Source organism: Ovis aries, chromosome 5 (assembly GCF_016772045.2).
Source record: "Ovis aries strain OAR_USU_Benz2616 breed Rambouillet chromosome 5, ARS-UI_Ramb_v3.0, whole genome shotgun sequence".
NCBI classification, from domain to species: domain Eukaryota; kingdom Metazoa; phylum Chordata; class Mammalia; order Artiodactyla; family Bovidae; genus Ovis; species Ovis aries.
Window position 1 is genome coordinate 10,819,774 of NC_056058.1, and position 21,256 is coordinate 10,841,029.

General features: G+C 57.4%; 1 protein-coding gene across 10 annotated transcripts in view; it reads right to left on the minus strand.

Annotated features, from left to right (window-relative positions):
- NFIX (nuclear factor I X) overlaps positions 1-21,256 on the minus strand; it is a 98,100-nt gene that overhangs the window by 36,602 nt on the left and 40,242 nt on the right. Inside the window, exons 3-4 of one of the 10 annotated variants that reach the window (XM_060415396.1) lie at positions 15,123-15,236; positions 9,797-10,076 (exon numbers count right to left, since the gene is read on the minus strand). The exons of 7 other annotated variants lie outside the window; for them this stretch is intronic. In XM_060415396.1, coding sequence (XP_060271379.1) covers positions 10,030-10,076; positions 15,123-15,236 — 161 coding nt within the window. In that variant the 3' untranslated portion in view covers positions 9,797-10,029. Of the gene's footprint in view, positions 1-9,796; positions 10,077-15,122; positions 15,237-21,256 lie in introns of those variants that run through there. 2 more of the 10 variants (XM_060415397.1, XM_060415398.1) reach the window with 2 other exon arrangements.

Sequence of the window (21,256 nt, forward strand, 5' to 3'; positions counted from 1 at the left end):
CCCAGTCCTTTAATTCAATTAAGTGCGGGACAGACTTCCCAGATTTTTCTGTGTGTTCGAGAGCATGTGAAAAGCCGAATGTGTTGAATCTCGGGAGCTGCGAGCTTGTGTGCCTGTGTGCACACATGTGGATGTGTGAATCCAGGCGGTGGAGGAGGAAGATAAGCGGATGCAAACGGTGAGGGGCAGGACAGGGGTGGGGCAGAACGGCTCAGGAAGAGTGAGTACCTACATCTTTTTAGAGAGCCAAACTCCAGACCAGGGTTCCCAACCCCCACCCCATGGACCCTTCTTGTGCAACAGCAGGAGGTGTCTCTGGCCTCCGCCCCCTAGGTGCCAGCAGCATCATGGCCCCCTCAGCTGGGACAGCCCCAAATGCCTCCCCATGGCCAAGCGCCCCCGAGGGCAGTGGTGGAACCCACTGCTCTTGGGCATCTGCTGATAACCACAGTCTGTGTATTTACAACCAGGACTTCACCTCACCTCTCCCTTGGGGCTTAAGTCCCAGAGTGCTTGGCTTCCCAACTGTCTCGGGTCTCGTTCTTTCTCCAGAGATAGTCTCCCTACCTTACCCATCTGGCCAGAGGAGGTCTAGAGCTACTCGGGCTCAGCAATGGTTTAATAAAGCATTGGGGTGTTAGGAAGTATAGCAGTGGGCGGAGCCCATGGACAGGTAAAGAGAAAGCTCAGAGCTTTCACTCTTTAAAAGTCAGGAGCCAGAAGTCATGCCCAGGTCCTGAAAGAAGCCTGAGTTCTACATTGCTGGAGGTGAAGCCCACAGGAGAGATGGGGACTTGCCTGGGTGCAGACCCCTGGGAAGATGCCCTGCTCAGCCCCCAGAGGCCAGCAAAAGTCCTGCACTGCTCTAGCCATCAGACCACTTGGGGGTTTGGGGGTGCCAGAGAAGCAGGAGTTTAGGTGTCCCCAGCTAAACCCCAGCCCAGGTCAACCCCCCTCCCCTGTTCCTGGGGTCACCTGTAGCTGTCCTGGTGGGGGTGGGGGGACCCAGTTCCAGCAGCCCTTCTTCCTTCTGGCCCAGGAAGCCTGCCTCTCTCCCTGGCCCTCCAGGAACCCTGAACAGCCCCCTTCTGGGAACAGAGCCAAAAAGATGGAAGAAGGATGTTTATAAGCTGCTAAAAGGGAAAAAGGAAAAAGTGGGAGGTGGGGCAGAGAGGCCCAGGCTTCCAGGTAGTGTGGATGAGGCCTCGGTGGGGAGGGAGCAAGGCCACCCTCCCCAGGGACCCTGCCGCCCAGCTGACCTTGTAACTGGTGAGATGGCGCCCCCTGCCCCACCTAGCTGGGCCACAACCAGGCAGGCCTAACAGTGTGCACACACGGGCGTCTCACGCCAGAGCGCATGCGTGCTAAGTTGTTTCAGCCGTGTCCAACTCTGCACAGTGCTATGAACTGAGGTCCGCCAGGTTCCTCTGTCCGTGGGATTCTCCAGGCAAGCATGCTGAAGGGGGCTGCTCTGCCCTCTTCTAGGGGATCTTCCTGACCCAGGGATCAAACCCGGATCTCCTGCATTGGCAGGCAGGTTCTTTACCACTAGCGCCACCTGGAAATACCCCACAGTGGGCTGCCAAATGACGGCTTCTTGACACTCTTACCCCGACCCACAGGACTCTAAGACACTACTGGTTCTAGCTTATGCGCCCACAACACCGGCCTCAACACACACTGCTCTGCCTGGGAAGGGTCAGGGCCCTGCGGATGAGAGGGCTGGGGTGTGGTGACAGGAGCCCGGCTTGGTGGGAGCGAAAGCCGAGTCCCGAGCTCACAGGGCTCGGCACACAGCTAATGGGAGGCTGGCAGTGGCAAATTGTTGTTTACTTTTAATTAAGTAAACAATGTCGGCTTTCCGCCTCCTCCCCTGCCATCCCAGCCAGTAATTTGGGGGATGACAATGGGGTTGTTTCCTTCCTCCTGCCTTCTTCCCTCCCTCCAAGCACTCCTGCTCTCTCCCTGCTCTTATATAGCAGCCACTGGGACTCGCTAGAGCCAGAGCCAAGGCCCCACACGGTGGGGAGCGGGGAGGAAGGTCCAGGCTGACCCACTGCCAGCGGGGTCCTGTGGTGGCAGGTACTAGCTTAGGGGGCACAGTTCCACTGGCAGGGTCTCTGGAGGGTGGCAAGGGGAGGCTTGCCCTGGGAATCTCTCAGCGTGTAAGCTGTAGCCCATTTCCTCTCTGCTCCCTCCCTCCACAGGCCTCCTCCCTGACCACCATCTCTCAAATCCAAAAAAACGGGTGATCTAGAGTCTCCGGTGGAAGCAGAAGCAAAGGCCAAAACGAGCTGAGCAGGGGACATCCCCAAAGTCGGATGGGTCTCCCTCACGAGCAGCCACCAGGCGGAACCTTCTGGTCTGCTCAGGCAGAACGGGGTCAGGCCTGAGGCTGGTCAGCCTCAGGGCCAGAGCTCAGTGAGCCAGCCGGGTGCCGGGCAGTGGGCACCAGCTCTTCCTCGAGCAGGGCTGGCTCCACGGCTGATGGTGAACTTCTTAACTTTTGAACAAGGGGCCGTGCGTTTTCATTCTGCTCTGGGCTTTACAGGTTCTATAGGTTGTTCTGCTCAGAGGCCCAAGTGAGTGAGGAATGGGAAGAAGAAATCGAGCTAAGCCAGTCTTGGTCTTTCCCCAACTGGGTCCCCTGGCCTGGGGTGGGGAGGGTTGGGGGCAGGCGCTGGGCTCCCCTGAGTGAAGAGGAAGGCCAAAGGGGCCGAACCCTGAGACTCTGAGAGGCTGAATCTCCAATGACTCCACGTGGGCAGGCAGACAGGCACAGGGCACTTACGTGGAAACAAAATGCTTCACACATCCTTTCTCAGGAAGACTGTAAATGGGCCCACCTCTCCAGGGCGCAGTGGAGGCAGGGGATGGGAAGCTCCTTGTCCCCCTCCAGCCTCTCCTCGGATGGAGCCAGCAGGTCCTGAGCCCAGCCCGGCCTGGAGCTCATTCCTGCCCCCTCCTCCCTGAGAGGCAGAAGACTCCTCCAAGGTGTTGGGGGTTGGGGGATGGAGTCGTGTGCAAGCCCTGCTCCTCCCCCTGCCCCCCTCTCTGCTCCCCAACCTCCCAACCTCCTTCCAAAGGGAAGGGCGGGACTAGGCGGTGGAGCTGGCTGGGGCTGGATGCAATTTCAGCCACGGAGCAGGGCTCCCTGGCTGGAAGCAATTTTCTCATTAGGACCCCGGGCTGCCTGCACGTTGGTTCTCAGCCCTCACTCCCCTCCTGCGAAACCACACCCCACAGGCCTCCCCACAGACCACTCACACGCACAGGGAACCCATGTGTATGAGTCAGGGGGGCGACAGTGGGGTCAGTGCGGCGAGGGTGCAGGAGAGAGGTACTGGCCCAAAACCCCTGCAGGGGAGGCCAGTGGAAAGATCAGGGCTCCTCACCCAGCAGCTGGCCACCCGCTGCTGCCTGTTTAGGGCTCCCCAGCACAGACAGCCGGCCCCTCTTTCCTTGCAGGGAGTGAGGATCCCAGCCCCCAGGACCGAGAGCCCGAAGGCTGGCTTCACACCACACTCTTGACTGCTCAGCCGCCTCACCAGCCCATACCCTTCTTGCTCAGCTGGGTTGGGGGTGAGCAGATGGGCTTTGGGGAAGCAGACCCCCTCCCCCAGCTCCAAGGCTGCTCAGAGTAAAGGGTGGTCTCAGGCAAGTAAGGAGGGGGACCGAGGCCCTGTGAGGGGCGGCTCCATGCTCTCGCTCCGCAGACACATGTGGTTGGACTTAAAAAGCTATTAGGGAGCGAGGCGCTGGCGGGAGTGTGGCCGGCCCTCACACCAGCAGCGGGGAGGGGAGGGCAGATGCCGAGGCGGTGAGCTCAGCACCTCCCGCTCCCTCCCCAGCAGGGCCCCTGGACTCCAGGAGAACTCGGGACCCTCACTCAGAAGGAGAAGGGGGCGAGCCCTCAGGGGAGGGCAGGCAGGCTGCCGGGCCAGGGGCCGGGCACCGATTCCAGGAGCTGCCGCTATCCGCTATCCGAGGGATCTAGGCCGGCCTTGGCGACCTCTGGGGTAGGGGGACAGGCCCCCGGGTTGTTCCATGGCTCGGCGGGCCCCAGGAGGGCACACACAGGTTCTCAGCCTGACTTCGGCTTTCTTGGGGTGATAGTGGGCTGGAGGTCTACTGTATGCTTGGCAGGGCTGGGGAGGGGTGATGATTAGGAGAGCAGGAGAGAGCGGGAAGGGAAAAGTGAGCCCCACCCATCACGAGGCCAGAAAGGACCGACGGAAAGTTCCCTAGAGCTGCCAGCTTGTAAAAAGCTTCTTTTCTTTCCAAATTATGAACATTTTTTAACAACGGGGCGGGGGGACGGGGTAGAAAACTCAGAGCGGCAATCTAGGACTTCATTAGGACCGTGTGTGACCGTGCCTGGCTGGTGACTGAAGGTGATGGATGCGCATGTGCTGAGTATCCACGATTTCTACTCCAGAAGCCCAGCCAACACAACCTGGGGGCCCCTGCCCCACCCCCTCCTTGATCCCCTTACTTTCAGAGACCTAACTCTCCTTGCCCCATGCCTAGCCCAGAGAAGGCTGACACTGCAAGTGGTTGTCAAGAGGGGCAAGGGACACTGAGTGGAACCAGGCCTGGGATTGGCCAGTCACTTGCTAAAGATCCAGCTCTGTCCCTGAAGGAGAAATCCCAGGGGTGCTGACCTTAACACCCCAGGAATAGGCCTTCAGCTCTGGGTCCTCCACAGGACTCTAGTGAAATGCTCCCACCCAAGGCTCCTGGTGGCTTCCCTGGTGGCTCAGTGGTAAAGAATCCACCTGCCAATGCAGGGGACCCAGATTCTACCCCTGGGTGGGGAAGATCCCCTGAAGAAGGAACGGCAACCCACTCCAGTATTCTTGCCTGGGAAATCCCAGGGACAGAGGAGTCTGGTGGGCTATAGTCCACGGGGTCGCAAAAGAGTCAGACATGACTTAGCGACTAAACAACAACAAGGCTCTTGAGGTTCTCGGAGCTGTTCAGCCATTCACTGAGGTCACTGACAGCCCCCCAGTCCCCTGAGGAAGCAATGCAGAAGTGGGGAGCTCAGGTTACACAGTGCCTCCGCTGTGTGGCAGGCAGGACCTGGGTGTTCGGGAGACATTTAATCTGTTTGACACCCCATGGAGTGGCTGTTATTTCCCCCATTTTAAAAGATGAGAATATCAGGGTCCAGTGGAACTGGCTGCGGTCAGCCAGAGCCCGGCTGGGCGGCATCTCCACAGGCCTGGCAGCAGGCTCCCAGGGCCCCTCCTTCTCACCGATCTGTGAGCTGGAGGGCTGGGAGCCGTGAGGGGACCCCAGGCAGGGCAGCAGAGAGAAGACTGCTCGGAGCCCCAGGAGCTGGGCCGGTGGGGGAGGAGCTGACCACAGAGCTGGTGCCGGATCGTGCTCAGGAAACACGCAAAGAATGCGGCTGGCAAGGGGCCAGTGGGCCAGGACCACAAAGAGGCCTTTGTTTTCGGAGGTGTCCAGGGAGTGGATGGACAGAATAGCAGAGGTGGGGGCAGCACCCCTTGGGGGTTTGCCTGGGGAAGGGCAGCCATGCCTGCACTGTCCCCACACACCGCTCGCTCGCTCCTGTCGTCCCCCGCTTCTGGCCCCTGCAGGGCTGGGTTCTCCTATCCGGCCGCAGACTCCAGGGAAGCGAGCCCCTGGGGCCAGGTTCCCGCATTCTCAGCAACCGCCACCTTGGCTTGAGGGGTGCTCCATGCTCTATCCCGAATCCACCCTTCTGAACTCCAGAAGTCACTTCCCCTGTAATGTGATGCTGCAGTTCCCTGGAGGCCCGCAGACATTCTCCTCCGCCTCTAGGCCTCCCAGCACTGGCTGCAAGGAGTGAGGATCCTCTGGGTGAGGGTGAGGGGGTCGGGGCAAGAAACGGGGCCTCTGACCTCCAGGTGGGCCGTGTGAAGTCCTGGAGAACCCATGCCCCCCAGCGGTCCCTCTTTCCCACCATGGGAGAGGGGGAAAAGCCTGGAACACGTTCCCTCCTCCTCCCCTCTCTGCAGTTGCAGGGCTGCTCCAGCCAACCTCTTCTTGGCATCTGGAAAAGTTTGGGAAACTTTAAAAAAAATTTTTCTGGAGTTTGTCTATGGTTCCCCAGCCTTGGGGAGCCTCAGCCAAGAAGAACGGAAGGGGGAGTAGGGGGCAGAGCAGAAACTCAACAAGAGAAACAGAGCAAGCAAGGGAGGCAGGGAGACCCAGGGGGAGCCTACTAGCCAGGCTGGCCCCTGACTGGCCTGACCCTTTGGCCTACCCACCTCTCCAGAGCCGGCAAGAGGGATCCCCACAAGACCGTCAAGCCCACCCAAGCACCCCAGGCCTGCGACACCAGTCCCTGCTGGGGTCCCACCCAGCGCACTGCTCAGCATCCTCCCCAGGACACCCCCGCCAGACACGTGTGCACCCAGGTGGAGGGGCCACCTGTGTCTGTGACCCCCAGAAAAGGAGAGGGCATCTTAGGATGGGCAGCTAGAGGCAGTAACAGCAGCTGGAAAGGGGGCCTGAGGGGAAAGTGGGTGGGCTTTTCCGCCAGCAGGATTTCTATCTAGGTTTCCAACTCCCTGTGAGCAGGAGGAGGGCAACATGGGAATTGGCAGAGCCCCCCAAGGCCCAAGGCCCGGAGTCTCCCTCCTCTGAGGAGTGTGTGGACAGGCAGCCGCACAGAGCAGCTGAGGCAGCGCTGAGATGGTCTAGGGCTCACTCAAAGGGCAGGATGGAGGGCGTGTTATACGCAGAACTCTAGGTTCATCCCAAGAAAGGGGGCACGTGTGACACGCTACTGTTTCTCTAAGAGGACCCAGATCATCACATCAGAAGGGTGCCCCCCTCACCCTGACATGGTCCCCACCTGGGTCAGGGTCGGGGAAGGCAGGAAGCTTTTCCTGACCGCAGGGATGCATGGTGGGCCCCTCCTGACCACCCATCCTCAGGCGACCCGCCCTGTGCTCTCAGAATACAGTGGTCACTCGAGGGGGGGGTCGCCCCCATCAGGACAGCTCCCCTTTGAGCCCTCTGGGTGGCCAGCAGTGTGCGCCTCTCAACTTCCAGACTGCCTGGAGGACCTGTAGCACCAGGGCACCAGCTGGGAATGCAGATGCTGTTTGGGGCAGGCCCAGGAATCTGTGTGCTAACACGCCATCCAGGGGACTCTGATGCAGGCTCTGGGGTGAGAATCGCTGGCCGAGGGGGAGGATCCTGACTGGGATGGCAAGTGGGGGGAGGAGAGAGAGAAAGAGAGGAAAGGAGTGCAGTGGGGGTTGGGGGGGGGGCATGGGGCACAAAGGCAGCACCACCTGAATGCAAGGGGGCACTGGGCCCTAAGTCCTCCAGGCAAAGTGGAGGGCGGAGGAAAGACAGAGAAGGGGTGGCGGGGAGGAGGGGGGCAGTGGGCAGCAGGGGGTCTGTCAAGGAAGAGCAGGAAGAGGAGGGGGCAGGGCAGACGCACAGGGGCGAGGGAGCGGCACTGTAGACGCGCCTTCCCACCGCGCCAGAGCTCCCAGGAGCCACCCCGCCCCCTTCAGGCACCTGCTAAGGCGGCAGCGCAGCAGCGGCGGGTTGTGTTTCTTTAACCCCTGGGGCCTGTTGACACAGATTAGTATCGCTGGTCAGGGGTCAATAGGGAAGGCTCTTGAGGTCAAGACCTGAACAACTGGAGTTGTAATGAGCCACGTGGGGAAGAGGCCCAGGCAGAGGAGAGGGCTGAGGGGGAGGAGGAAGAGGGCTGGGCTGTGCCTAGGAAGGCAGCAGCCGGGCTCCGGAGGGGGCTCTGGGGAACCCACCTGCACTTGAGGCGGGAAGGAGATCAGACTCGTGATTCAGGCAGAGGAGAGTCACACCGCGGGCTGCCCAGAGCTGGACCCGCAGCCAAGGAGGTGCGGGGTGGGGTCTGTGCGAGGGGAGATGGGAGACCAAGGCGGGCCTCACCTGACCGCCCCCTGCGGCAGACCCCTCAGGTGCAGACAGCACCCCTCTCCCCTCCGATGACCTTCTGTCCCCTGGGTGGGCGTGACTCTGCTCCCCCTGAGTCTGTGGTGGGGTGGCTGGGGTGGCGCTGCGCCCACCTGAGCCGTCCGCCCACCCTGGGCCACCTGGTGGAGCCTGAGCCGGGTGACTCATTTGGAGCTCGAGTGAGGCTGGTGCGTGGGCCCTGGTGGGACCGCCTCTGCCCCACCTTCTGTGACAGGAGTCGGGATCCAAGATCCACGGCCCCCACCCAAGTCTGGAGCAGCCACTGCCCAACGCCTCTGCTCGCCCCTGCCCCGGCCTTGGGCAGTCCCAGAGGGCCACAGGGCCCTGAGCCCGCCTCCGCTCACGGCCAGCAACACTGGGCCCCAAAGGCCACCGCAGAGCCACCTCCGGAGGGGCTGGTCTGGGTGGGAGGAGTGGACAACGTGAGGCCATGGAGGTGGAGGGGTGAATGCGAGGACACGGACACCCAGGGCGCAGGGGGCGGTGGGGGGCTAACTGGGAGTGGACGTTCGTGCATGTCTGCAAGGGCACGGGGGTGGCTCACATGCAGGTCTGTGACCTGCAGGAGAAGCAATACAGTGCCTTAAGGTCAGTTTGACAGGGTCGTCAAGCATCTACTACCTGCTAGATGCTGTTGGATGAGGGGCCGGAGAAACTGGCTTGAGTGTCTCTGCGGCTGGGCTCTGGGCGCACAGGGGACACGCTACGAGCCCGCCCCACGCTGCAGAGGGGGACAGGCTCTGGGGGCGGGAAGCGACGCGGCGGACTCTGTACTAAGGGGGCTGACGGCCGAGTTGGGGTGTGAAAGACAGAGGCGTTTGGACAAAGGGGGAAGGAGAAAGGCAGGCTGAGTGGGACAGAGAAGAGGAGCAGCATGGCAAACGCAGGGTCTGCAGAGAGCTCCGTCTGCTGGAATACACGATGCCGGGGAGCGAAGGGAGCCGACGCGTAATGGTCAGTAAGGGCCTGTCAGAGACCCTGGGTGCCTGCCTGAGGGGACAGCACCGCTGGGAGAGAGTGTGGCCAGCTGCCCATTTGAAGATGGTTATGAAACGCAAAGAGACAGCAATTCCCCTGCCAATTCTAAAGAGAAGCAAAAATACGTGTCCACATAAAGACTCATACACAAACGTGTATAGCGCCATTATTCACCATTGACCCAAAGTGGAAATAATCTACATGGCCATCAATAGAAGAACGGATACATAACACGTGGTACAGTCGCACAGTGGAATACTATTTAGCTATGAAAAGGAATGAAGTTCTGACACGCGCTGCAGTGGCGCTGCTCAGCGAGAGAAGCCAGCCACAGAAGGCCACACAGCACGATCCGATTGATACGGAGTGTTTGGACCCGGCAAACTCATAGCGGCGCACATTCAGACCAGCAGCCTCCAGGAGCTGGCAGGAAGGAGGAACTGGGACAGACCGCTAACAGATACAGAGAAGGCGGTGGCACCCCATTCCAGTACTCTTGCCTGGAAAATCTCAGGGACAGGGGAGCCTGGTGGGCTGCAGTCCATGAGGTCACTAAGAGTCAGACACAACTGAGCGACTTCACTTTCACTTTTCACTTTCCTGCACTGGAGAAGGAAATGGCAACCCACTCCAGTGTTCTTGCCTGGAGAATCCCAGGGACGGGGGAGCTTGGTCGGCTGCCGTCTATGGGGTCACAGAGTCGGACATGACTGAAGCGACTTAGCAGCAGCAGCAGCTGACAGATATGGGGGTTTTTGTTGGGAGCTGTGATGGAGCTGTTCTGGAATTAGACGTGATGATAGTTGCGCTCCATTATGAATGCGGGAAATGCCATTAACTAATATACTGTAAAATAGTGAACTTTATTATGTGAATTTTAACCCAATAAAACACAAATCCAGAAGAGAGGAGAAGAAGCTGAATTCACAAAATCACAGCGGTGAAGAGGCAGGGACACTCTGGAGCCACCGCAGGGCCACAACAGTTTGCTTGCGAGGGCTCGTGAGCTGGTGACACCCCCAACCAGGACTAGGCGTGGGACAGGGAGAAAAGAGGGGAGCTGGGAGTGCGGTGAGGTCACTGATGGACACAGGGTGGGGAATCAGCTGGATGTCGCCCAGGAGCTGGAAAGAAGAACATGGAGAGTTCAGATCTAAGAGATGCCAGGGGGCCGGGGCTGGGCAGCAGTGACTGGAGAGGCTCCCAGAGGGGATGGGCCCCAGGCTGCCCCTCCCTGGTTCAGGCTGGCAGCAAGGCTCTTCCAGGCCTAACCCAAGCATTAGCGCCTAGTACAGCAGACTGCTGTGGACTTAGATGGGGCTCGGTGATGCTGACCAGTAGCATCAGTGATTACAGGAGAGGGCGCAGGAGGAGAAGAGAAGGAGCAGACCCAGGGGAAACCAGCCTCCACAGGGCAGAGGCAGCAGGCGGGCCTGACCAGCCTTCACAGGGCAGAGGCAGCAAACGGGCCTGACCAGCCTCCACAGGGCAGAGGCAGCAGGAGGGCCTGACCAGCCTTCACAGGGCAGACGCAGCAAGTGGGCCTGACCAAGCTCCACAGGGCAGACGCAGCAACCGGGCCTGACCAGCCTCCACAGGGCAAAGGCAGCAAACGGGCCTGACCAAGCTCCACAGGGCAGACGCAGCAGGCGGGCCTGACCAGCCTCCACAGGGCAGACGCAGCAACCGGGCCTGACCAGCCTCCACAGGGCAGACGCAGCAGGCGGGCCTGACCAGCCTCCACAGGGCAGGGCAGAGGCAGCAAGCAGGCCTGGGCGGTACGCACGGAAAGAAAGGGCCTGGGATGCCTCAGGGAAGAGAGAGGGCCCTATCGTCCTGGGTCCAGGGACCAACTAGACCACAGGCAACCGACTGTGGAAAGCCGGGCCTGGGAGAGGAGGCCAAGTGGTAACTGATCGGGGTCCTTGACCAAGACCTGTGGGAGGTGTTGGAGGCAAGCTGCTTGTCCCCCGAGCCTCCAATCCCCTGCTTCTACCCTCCTCACCCCGCGCGGCAGCCTTGCCCATGGTGCTGGGCCCTGCAGCTCAACACATGGCACCACTCAACGGTTCCTGGCACCGGAGAGGGATTTATTTCCTGGACGAAGCAGCCAAAATCGTTCTGCACCTTTGTTCGCAAGCACGGTGCAGTCGGAGCCGACATTTTCTAGCTGGGCTGGGGAAGAGCAACTCAAAATGGATTCAGGGAGGGTGTCGACTGAGGAGCAGCTGAAATGCTGCCTTCCGTGGTCTGCAAGGCTGAAGGCCAACGGGGGGTAAAGGATGTGGTCACGTTTATAAAGTCAAGTCAAGCAGGGTTTTTAGTGAGCTTGCTGTAAGTCAACTCTGGGGATAGGTAAGCCACCTGAAGCTTAAAAGGGGGCTGATCTAAGGCAACAAGAAGTTTTACTAAAAAAAAAAAAAAACAAGAGTGGCCTTGCAGACTGTACTACCTAAGAGACAGCCTCATGTCCAGGGGAGAACAGCTCTGATTCATGGGTGGAAGACTGACATCGCTCCGCTCCCAAGAATCTAAAGTGATGCAGAGAATAGTTCCCTCCGGTACCCACCTCTCAGGGCCTCTGAGTTCTGGATACCTGGACATCACGTTCAGGTTCCGGACCTATGGCCCAATAGGGGAAGGCAGATCCCCTGTCCCACCCCAGCCCTCTGAACAGCCAGCCCGGAGGCTGACAGTGGCTTCCTTTCCAATGTTCCCACTGGCCCCTCAACAGTCTGGGTTTTGGGCCCTCTCCTGATAAGGGCTGGTGATTTAGACCAAGACAATGTCCAGCAAGGCAGAGACCCATCCCAGGGCCCCCAGAAGCCATCTGTCTCCTCTCTCTTCCCTTCTCCTTCCTCTCCTTCTCTTCCCTTTCTCTCCGATCCTGCCATTCACACACGGAGATGTGCACAGACACAAAAAGGCGCTCCCGTGCGCTAGGGTCCACGTAGAATCATCGCCTCACAGCCTATTTACAGACGTTTTACCAAACAAAACATCAACCCCCAATGTTTGACAGGAAGCCCCTCCCCTCTTGTCAGGAGCGATGCCTCCTGAAGGGGGTTCCCAGGCGATGAGCAGCAAAAACCCCAGGAAGGGGAGAGGGGGAAGAAAAGGAACGCACGGGGCGGGAGAAGGTAAAATTATAAGGTTGGAGCTGTCAAGGCAAAAAAACGGGGGAAAAAGGCAAAGCAACTCCACTATTAGGGACTCGGTGTGAAACATGGAATTCACAACAGCCGAAAATCTCCGTGCTTTGTCTGCGGAAAACAGACACAGCGGCCTAAGGGCTGGGAGGGCCTTGCAGCCACTCCGCACACAGCCTGCCTGTAAGCAGCGCACTTGCCCTGAGATGAAGGACTGAGCCCACAGACGCCTCCCCCAGCCCCACAAGCCGCTCCGCTCTGCCTGCTAGTCGTCACCCTGCCCCCTCTCCCGGGGGCGCCCTGGGAGGGACCCGAGTTGGAAACAAAAGTGCAAAGGGAGCAGTACTGCCCTCTCGGTGGACAGGGATGAATGGTGGAGACGCCCATCCAGAGAAGAGCAGACGCGGGGGCACTCAGTTCTGCTCAGCTCCACACCTCAGAGGAGCAGCTGGGCTGGAGGTGCTTTCTGGAGAAGCCAGAGTGTGCCTGGTATCCTGGCAGGATCGGAACCCTGAGGGCTTAAGCCCTTCCCATCCCTGCATACCTTCCTCCCGACTCCTCTCACTCAGAGAGGCCTACAGGCTGGAGCTGAGGGGCAGAGTCTGAGCACTTCACTCCCAGGTGCCTCGGTGGGCAATAAGGACATGAAAGAGGGGAATCAAGGGCAAGAACCCCAGTCTGGGTCCAATGCTTGCTTCTGGAAAAGGAGGGAAAGGCCTGCCAGAAAAGAGAGTGGGGGTGGATAGAAGAGTGTGTGGCCTCGGGTCCTGACACCCACCACGGGATGAAGCACACTGGGGCTGTCAGCCTGGGGCCCCTGCTTGCCCCTGCCTCCCCAGGAGCAGAGTTGCTGAGCACCCTGGGCCAAGGTCTTGAGAGGCAGCCCCAGGGAGTCCTGGGGGCCCTCTTTTGTGCTGACTTGCCCGTTGCCATTCGCTCCCTCTGCTGTGGTCAGGGTTTTCCTACTGCGACACCCCGGACATCGGGGCAGGACCGCTCCCACTGTGGGACTGTCCCATTCACTGTAAGACAGACAGCAGCACTCCTGGCACTAAGCCGCTAACTGCCAGTAGTGACCCCACCACCACCACGCAGTGACAACCAGAAAGGCCTCCAGACATCGCCAGCAGTCCCCTGGGGGCAGAGCTTCCCCCACGCTTTATGATCACCCTGTCCCATTCTCCCAGGACCATGCCACACGCAGCTTTGGACCCACGCCAGCGGGGGGACCAGGTACCTGTCTATCCAGGAGACAAGGAGTGGCTGTGGAGCTGGCGGCTGCGAAGCCCCTGAGAAGAGGGCTACTGTCCCACCCTGGCCGCCACCACTTCCCCTTCATTCTGTGCCTGCAGAGGCCCATCCGTTCCCTAGGCGGCCTGTGAGGTCTGGGTGCCGAGCGGGGGGCGCACCTCTGTCCTCCCCCTCCTCAGCCCTGATGAGCTACTTGTGTCATGCCAGAGCTTTAGTGGGACCCCAGCCCACCTGCCCAGCACCCCGGCCAGGGCTGTTATGCCTGCACTGTGTCCAGACACCGGGCTTTTAATAGCAGCTTCCTCTGGGGCTGGGCTCCCCCAACCTTCGCCTCTCACTTCGCCCCAGCTCCTGACGGGGGAGCCACAGCGCCCTGTAATTATAGCAATTGTAATCTCTTTTACTAACAGGTAGATTAATAGCAAGGCAGGTTCACAAAGAGCCCCAGACAGGAGCTGCTCAGCTGCCGAGAGGGCTGGTAGGGCCTGACACCTCGCAGCAAGGACGCACACCACCAACGCAGACGCTCGCTCCAGGCCTGAGGAGCTCAGGGCCTGCAGTCTGGGCTGGTCATGCCCCTGGGTGACCGGGGACTTACTGCGTGACCGGGGGACTCACTGGGTGACCGGGGACAGGTGCTTCAGTGTCCTCATGGGAGCAACAGTTTGAACTTCGTAGTCCTCAGCATTTACTCTCACATCCTTGGGGTGTGACATTTATTCACACACTCCAACCCACACCAGGACACAGATACCCACCTCCTGACACTCGGCCACACACGCACAGACACTTGACAGGGTCACACACGCCAAACACACAGAGTTAAGGAGCGAAGCGAGCTTCATGAACACAGGAGCCCCACCCACGATGGGATGGCTACGGGCCCTCTGGGAGCTGGACGCCTGCCCCGCGGCCACAGGGAGGAGGGGAAAGGCTTCTGCTGCCCCTCTCTGTCCTGCACCAGCCCCTCCTCTGCTGCAGATCACGGGATTCCCGCCAGGCCTCAGGAGTCCTAGCGAAGCTCCCACTTCACAGGGCCCAAGGATAGTTAAGTTCTGGGCAAGACGGGGCATCGAGTAGAAACGGTGGGTGTCAGAGGCCAAGACACTGCCACCTTGACGGGCCAAAGAAATGTAGACGGTGATGTGGGGAGGTTCAAAGTGAATGAATACACGTGTGCACGCAGGCGCCACAGCCTGTGAGTAGAGCCAGTGGGGACCAAGCCCGACCAGGGCGGGCTCGCGTGCGTATGCCTGGGGACCCTGGCGGAGGAGATGGCCCTGGCCTGGGGCCTGCTGTGTGCGTCCCGGCTGTGTGGCCCTGGGGGACACCATCTCTAGGGTGCTGGGTGTGTGTGTGTGTGTGTGTGCGTGCGCACAAGTGAAGACAAAGTCCACAGCTTGGAGGGCAGAGCTCACCATCCCCGAGCCTCCCCTCCAGTCACAGGGGGACACACTTCATCAGACAGTCCCAGGGTCCTGGTGGCAGACGGTGGCGCTGGCCTCAGGGATGGGCAACAGCTGCTTCCTCGGGAACTCTTGGGGGCCATGCTGGCGGCCACCTCGGGCCTGTGACTCGGCGGTGGCTCTGGGGGGCTGCTGCCATTAAGGCGCCATGGCCAGCACCTGCTCACTGCCAAGCAGTCCCCGGGCTCCCCTGCCCACTCCCAGCCTGAGAGAACCAGCACCGCCGTGGCTGAGGCCCTCAGGAACCCTCCCCTTCCAGCAGTGCTAACACAGAGAGGCCTGGAAGAGGGGACCTCAGACTCACACGGAAACGCAGGCTGGAGGACGAGAGTGTGTGGGGTGACGTCCAGGAGTTCTTTCGTTGGTCGACAGCACGCGTCCATCAGGGGACGTGTGAGCGGATGTAGCCGACGCACACCTGTGACAGGGATGGGAGTGTGGGTGCGTGAGAAGCGTGCCCTCGTGATGTGTGTGAATGACGGCAGTGTCTTTCTGTGGCTCTTGGTAGTGCGAACGGGGTACAGCTGGGGATGTGGTGAGATGGACCCTCACATGCCATCTGTGGGCATCAAATTTCCAGACAGCAATTTCACAACATATGTGACAAGTCTTATAGACGAGAGTCTCCACCCCATGCCTGGTAATTCAACCACTGGGAAGCCTGTCTGAAGTTCATAAGCAGAGCCACGGTGCTCCGTGAGCCCAGATGTCCATCCCAGCAGAATTTACAACTCAAAGGCCTCCACACATGAGGGACTGCATCAACTCTGGAACACTCAAGCGTCATGAGTTGCTCAAAAAGCATGTCTGTATTTTTAAAAATAATCATACGTTACATTTATAATAAAGGGTAATTTCCTATTTCCAAAATGAAAAGAGAAGTCACTAGAAATGTTGGTAATTAGGGACAGTGCAGCTAATAATGAGATGCTAAACAACCACAGAGTATTTTTTGAAAAATTGTGATATGTTGGAATACACAATGGCATTAAATGTTTATAAGGAGCATGCCCAAGTGTTTCTATCACTTTTTAAAATTTTAAAACCCAAATTAAAAAAAAATACAATGTTGTGCATGAATAGGTATAAAAAAATGCAACAAAAGGCTATTCATGGTTAAGAGGTAGAATTTTGATAATTTTTATTTACCCCTTTAGATTTTGTGCTTCTTTGGTATTTTAATGATGGAATGCGCACTAGTCTTATAACCAGAAAAATGCCTTTTCAAAAACAGTAGATGGATGAGAGGCTGTATGTACCTGACTCTCTCCCCCAAATCATAGCAGACAGTAATGAGGTGATAGCAAACCACAGCCCTGTGGGTCCAGCCGCATTCATGTTCCTTGAGCCAGGCAGGCCTCCACCTCAGGAACTTCCATTCCTGTGTCCCAGGCCGAAGGACACAGGGAAGGAAGGGAGGCGACACCCCCAACCCACCGCCACACTGCGACACTCCTGCAAACCACACTCCTGAGACTACGGGGCACCAGGCCACCCCTCCACTGACAAGGGGGCCTCTGGAAGGGAAAGCAAATCTTTGAGAAAGCCAAGGACAGTCACAGGGGGCCAGAGGAAAAGAGGCTCACAACCAGGGAGGAAGCGGCCGACTGGAGATTCTTAAGGTGGAGCGAGGAGAGCTGGGAATTCACTCAGAAACCAACAGAACTGACTCTACAGTCTGAAGCCAGTGAAGGGGCAGCGATGGCAGAATCGGCTCAGAGAAGTGGCTCTGCGTGTGTGAGTATATGAGACACGCACTGTTCATGTTGCTTTAATAATTCATTGTTAAGAACCAAATCTAGCCACCAGAGCTGGGAGCAAAGCACCAGCTGGGGAGCGGCAGCCATCTCCAGCCCAGGAGGCCTGGTCCTGAGGGGTCCCCAGGAGGGAGTGGGCAGGAAGAGCCAGCCCTGTGTCTGCACCCACAGCCGCACAAGGAGCCTGGAGGCCGAGGCTTCCGGGAAGAGGGGCGGGGGTGAGAGGAGACCCCTGAGCAAAAGGCAAATAATCTCCATGCCCTGAGGCTGCTCCCTGCCACCCTGTGCTGCAGGGTGGCCAGCTGGGTGGGGAGGGTCTGGCCTGGGAGGAGTTCCCTTCGCTTAGAGTGTAGGCTGGGAGCTGGGAGCGGTGGTGAGCTGGGGGCACACAGGCCTTGCCCCTTCTATCAGGACTAGCCCCGGAGATACAGGGAAAGCCGGGGTGAGGGTGGGACAGGTCAAGCTGGAGCCTATGACCCCCCCAGCAGTGGCCCCTCTAACAAGGGGGCCAGGGAGAGGGCAGCTCCTTCCCCATTTTCCTGACACCTCATTCTCATTCTCAAAAAGGGAAAAAAAACATATTTTGAGAAACCAAGTCCTTTTCAATCCATTAACCCACAGCTTCCCACTTGCCTGCCACATTCATTCCAGCTTTTCAGAAGCTTCCATCACTCCTCACCTGCCTGCATTCTCTCCTCATAATGCCCACACAGAAAGCACACCACCACTCTCCCTGGCCCCACTCCCGTCCTTTATCTGCCCCATCTCTGATTTTTATGCCATTTCATGCCTTTGCATCATCTCAAGGATGGGATGGGCTGTCGGCTGCTTCCCATCTGAAGGTAATTCAATATTCAAAATGGGTTTATGGGGTTGTATAAAACTATACTCTGGGTGACAGCCAGATGCCAAGGCAGATAAAACATAGTCCCAGTTCCAAGATTCCAGCCTAGCAAGAGAAACCTACAAAATTAAGTGCAAAGTGTCACAGAGGAGCAAAATAACCCGGCCCTCAGCCAAACCTGGATCCAGCTTGCATTCAAACAAGACCTCGTCCAGCTGACTGCTCACTCCTGCAGAAGACTCTCCAGAGGTGCCTGTCTTGTGACAAGCCACGTAAAGGCAGCATTCGGCACCGTGGGAATGCCCGGCCCCCCCCCCACCCCAGGGAGGGTGCACTGGGGAAGCCAACACAGGCCTGCAACCACCATCCACAGCCCGGGAACAGGGCTCTGGCCCACCAGGGGCGCCCTGCAGCCGGAGTGCTTGGTTGGAGAGAAACACAATTCAGGAGGCCCTGCCAAGCCAGGCTGGCATTTGAGTAATTATATTAATGAATCTCCAAGTTTCAAAATCTAGTATTAGACGGTGGCTTCAGGACCATCATCCTCAGTTACTGTCCCACACGGCCAGGGACACTCCTGGGCAGCAGCATGGCTACAACAGACTCTGTGTGTGTGTGTGTGTGTGTGGTTTAATTTTTTTTTTAATGCATGTATTTTAAACTCTGCCCATGAATAAGTCAGAGAACTCTGGACCATCCTTGGGGCAGGGGCCTCTCATTTGGCCATACCTCTTGGGCTGGCAGTGTCCGGAGAATTACTACTCTTGTGGAGCAATGGCCTTTGTATTCAAAGCCAGCACCGCTCCCCACAGAGCTCCCCTTGGTGCAGCAAGCCAGACTTGCCTGCAAACCCACGGGCCTTGCTTTCCCACCCCTGCTCATTAGCTGCCCAATCCCAAGTCCACACTCAAAAGTTGGGCTCAACACACACAAGGGGCAGCTGATCCTCCTGCTCCCGCCAACCCAGTACAGACCAGACCACTGCACCGCCATCCTGGCCGCCATCTGCAGGCCCGTCCCAGGCCAGCAAAAATGATGACCTAGTTGGCCATGCTTTACATGTGGTCAGGGCCAGTGGGGACCTAGTAAACTGCAGCCAGGTAGTAAACTGCTGCTGCTGCTGCTAAGTCACTTTAGTCGTGTCCGACTCTGTGTGACCCCATAGATGGCAGCCCACCAGGCTCCCCCGTCCCTGGGATTCTCCAGGCAAGAACACTGGAGTGGGTTGCCATTTCCTCCTCCAATGCATGAAAGTGAAAAGCGAAAGTGAAGTCGCTCAGTCGTGTCCGACCCTCAGCAACCCCATGGACTGCAGCCTTCCAGGCTCCTCCATCCATGGGATTTTCCAGGCAAAGTACTGGAGTGGGGTGCCGTTGCCTTCTCCAGGTAGTAAACTAAACAGGCACTAAACACAGGTGAGAAAGAAAGAGTTTGCTGTACCCTGTGAGTACAATTCACGTACGCGGTGCAGAATGTAATCTGCTCCAAAGGACATCAGGTAGCTTAGAATCCAAATTTCTGTAAACCTCACACACTCCTTCATCTGTTCCATTTGTGAGGTCTCTTTGGGTGGCAGGCTGGCCCTGGTTGCTGGGTCTGGGAAATGGGCTTTTGTGGAGACAAGTTCTCTTCCTGGGACGAGCGCACTCATGGTGGGGCCCACGGCCTGGAGGCTGCAGTGGCCTGCTCAGGTCTATGTGGGAAGCAATTAGGTCTTGCCTCTTGGAAACTCTTTGACAGGCAATAAGGATCACTGTTCAAAGATTCTTTCATTACTATTTTTTTTTTTAATAACAGGCAAAAGATCCATACTGCCAGGTGGGGCTTACTCTCAGCACCATCTCCATCTTAACTGCAAAGGGACTCAGAGCCTTGAGAAGGCAAAAAGACCCTCTTAGGAGCCCCATGATTCCCCCAAAAGGTCTCCCAGCTCCAGAACCCTACACACAACCAATCAAAACACAGACTACAGAGCTGCAAGAAATTCAGAGGGGAGGCCCATCAGGGTTTGGGGCCTCTGCTAACACAGGCAAGGGAGGGCTGTCATAAGGAGAGACACACAGGCTCTGCTCACCCACCTCCAAGGCAGGGCTGCTTGGTCTCACCACTACAGACAATCCATGACTTCTGATGGTTTGACTCGAGTTTTGACTTTACGTGGTGCAAAGCAATACGCAGTAGAAATCATACTTCAAATTTTAAATTTTGATCTTACATGTATAGGTATGGCTGAGTCCCTTCGCTGTCCACCTGAAATTATCACAACATGGTTAACTGGCTATACTCCAATATGAAATAAGAAGTTTTAAAATTTATTTTAATCTTTTCCTGGGCTAGCGATATGCAGTACAATATAGTCTGGTACTCTTGTGATTCTGGGCAGTGGCAGTGAGCCACAGTGCCCAGTCAACCAGTCAGGGGGGTAAACAACCACTACACTTACAACCTTTCTGTACCCATGTAATCGGGCATCCCAGGTGGCCCAGTGGTAAAGAACTCGCCAGCCAGTGCAGGAGTTAAAGGAGACATGGCTTTGATGCCTGGGTCAGGAAGATCCTGTAGAGGAGGAAATGGCAACCCACTCCAGTATTCTTGCCTGGGAAATCCCACGGACAGAGGAGTCTGGTGGGCTATATAAAATCCACGGCAAAGAGTCAGACAGGACTTAGCGACTAAAAAATAATAACAACCCAGATAATCACCCTGTTTTTCAAACTGTTTTTTTATGGTATAGTATTCCATAAATTACGAAAGATATTCATCAGTTTATTATAAAATAGGCTTGTGTTCGATGATTTTGCCCAGCTATAAACTAGTGGACGTGTCCTGAGCACGTTTAAGGTGGGCTAGGCTCAGCTACGATGTTCGGTAGGTTAAGTGTATTAAAAGCATTTTTGACTTACAATATTTTCAATTTATGACGGGCTTATCAGGAGGTAGCCCGACTGCAGGTTGAGGATGATCTACGGTGACATTTGGGGCCAGGTGGTTCCTTGTTGAGAGACGGTCCTGTGCACTCGTCCTGACTCACGAGATGCCAACAGCACACCCCCCTCCCCCCCCGTTGTGACAACCAAAAGCGTCCACAGCAGTTGCTAAGTGTTCCTGAGGGGCAAAATCGGCCCTGGCGGAAAACCGCTGTTCTCAGACGACCAACCATCCTGGTTTTCAGGAGACACAGGGCTTTCCTGGGAAAAGGGACTTTCAGCGCTGAAACCAGGAAACTCCTGGGCAAATGGGGACAAGTAGGTCACTCACCCTTCCTCCCAACTAACTTCAATCGCTCCACCTGCCATCAAAACACATTTCCTCCTCTATCTTCAGGGATGCAAGCAGCAGCTCCTCATCACTGTGTATGAAACCGCTTCTCATACACCTGAAAAAATGACATCCCACCCCACAGATCCTTCTGGGGCCAAAACATCAGCCTTGCCTCCTCGTCCTTTCCGAGCACCATCTGAGCACGACCATGACTTCCACGAGGCTCTCTGAGACATGCGCCGAATTGCTCACATATTTTTTATATTACTAAGACCGAAATTGACCTAAAACCTCTGCTAGGAGCAACGGCCCCACCCTGGTGAGGACAGAACTGGGGTGCAGAGCTCTGGTGGGCGCACATTTCAACTCCCCTTCAGCAAGTGGCCCCAGAGCTGTGGAGAGACCCCCCCAGGAGGCGGGAGGATGGAGAGAGACCATTTGGCTCCCCTGTTCTCCCCAGCTGAGTCTCACATGAGCTGCTAGACACAGGGACGGGACCTGAGACCCTCTAGAGAGGACATAAAAGGACATGGAATTTTCTCCCTGGTACTGGTTGAACACCTGAGAGTCCATTGC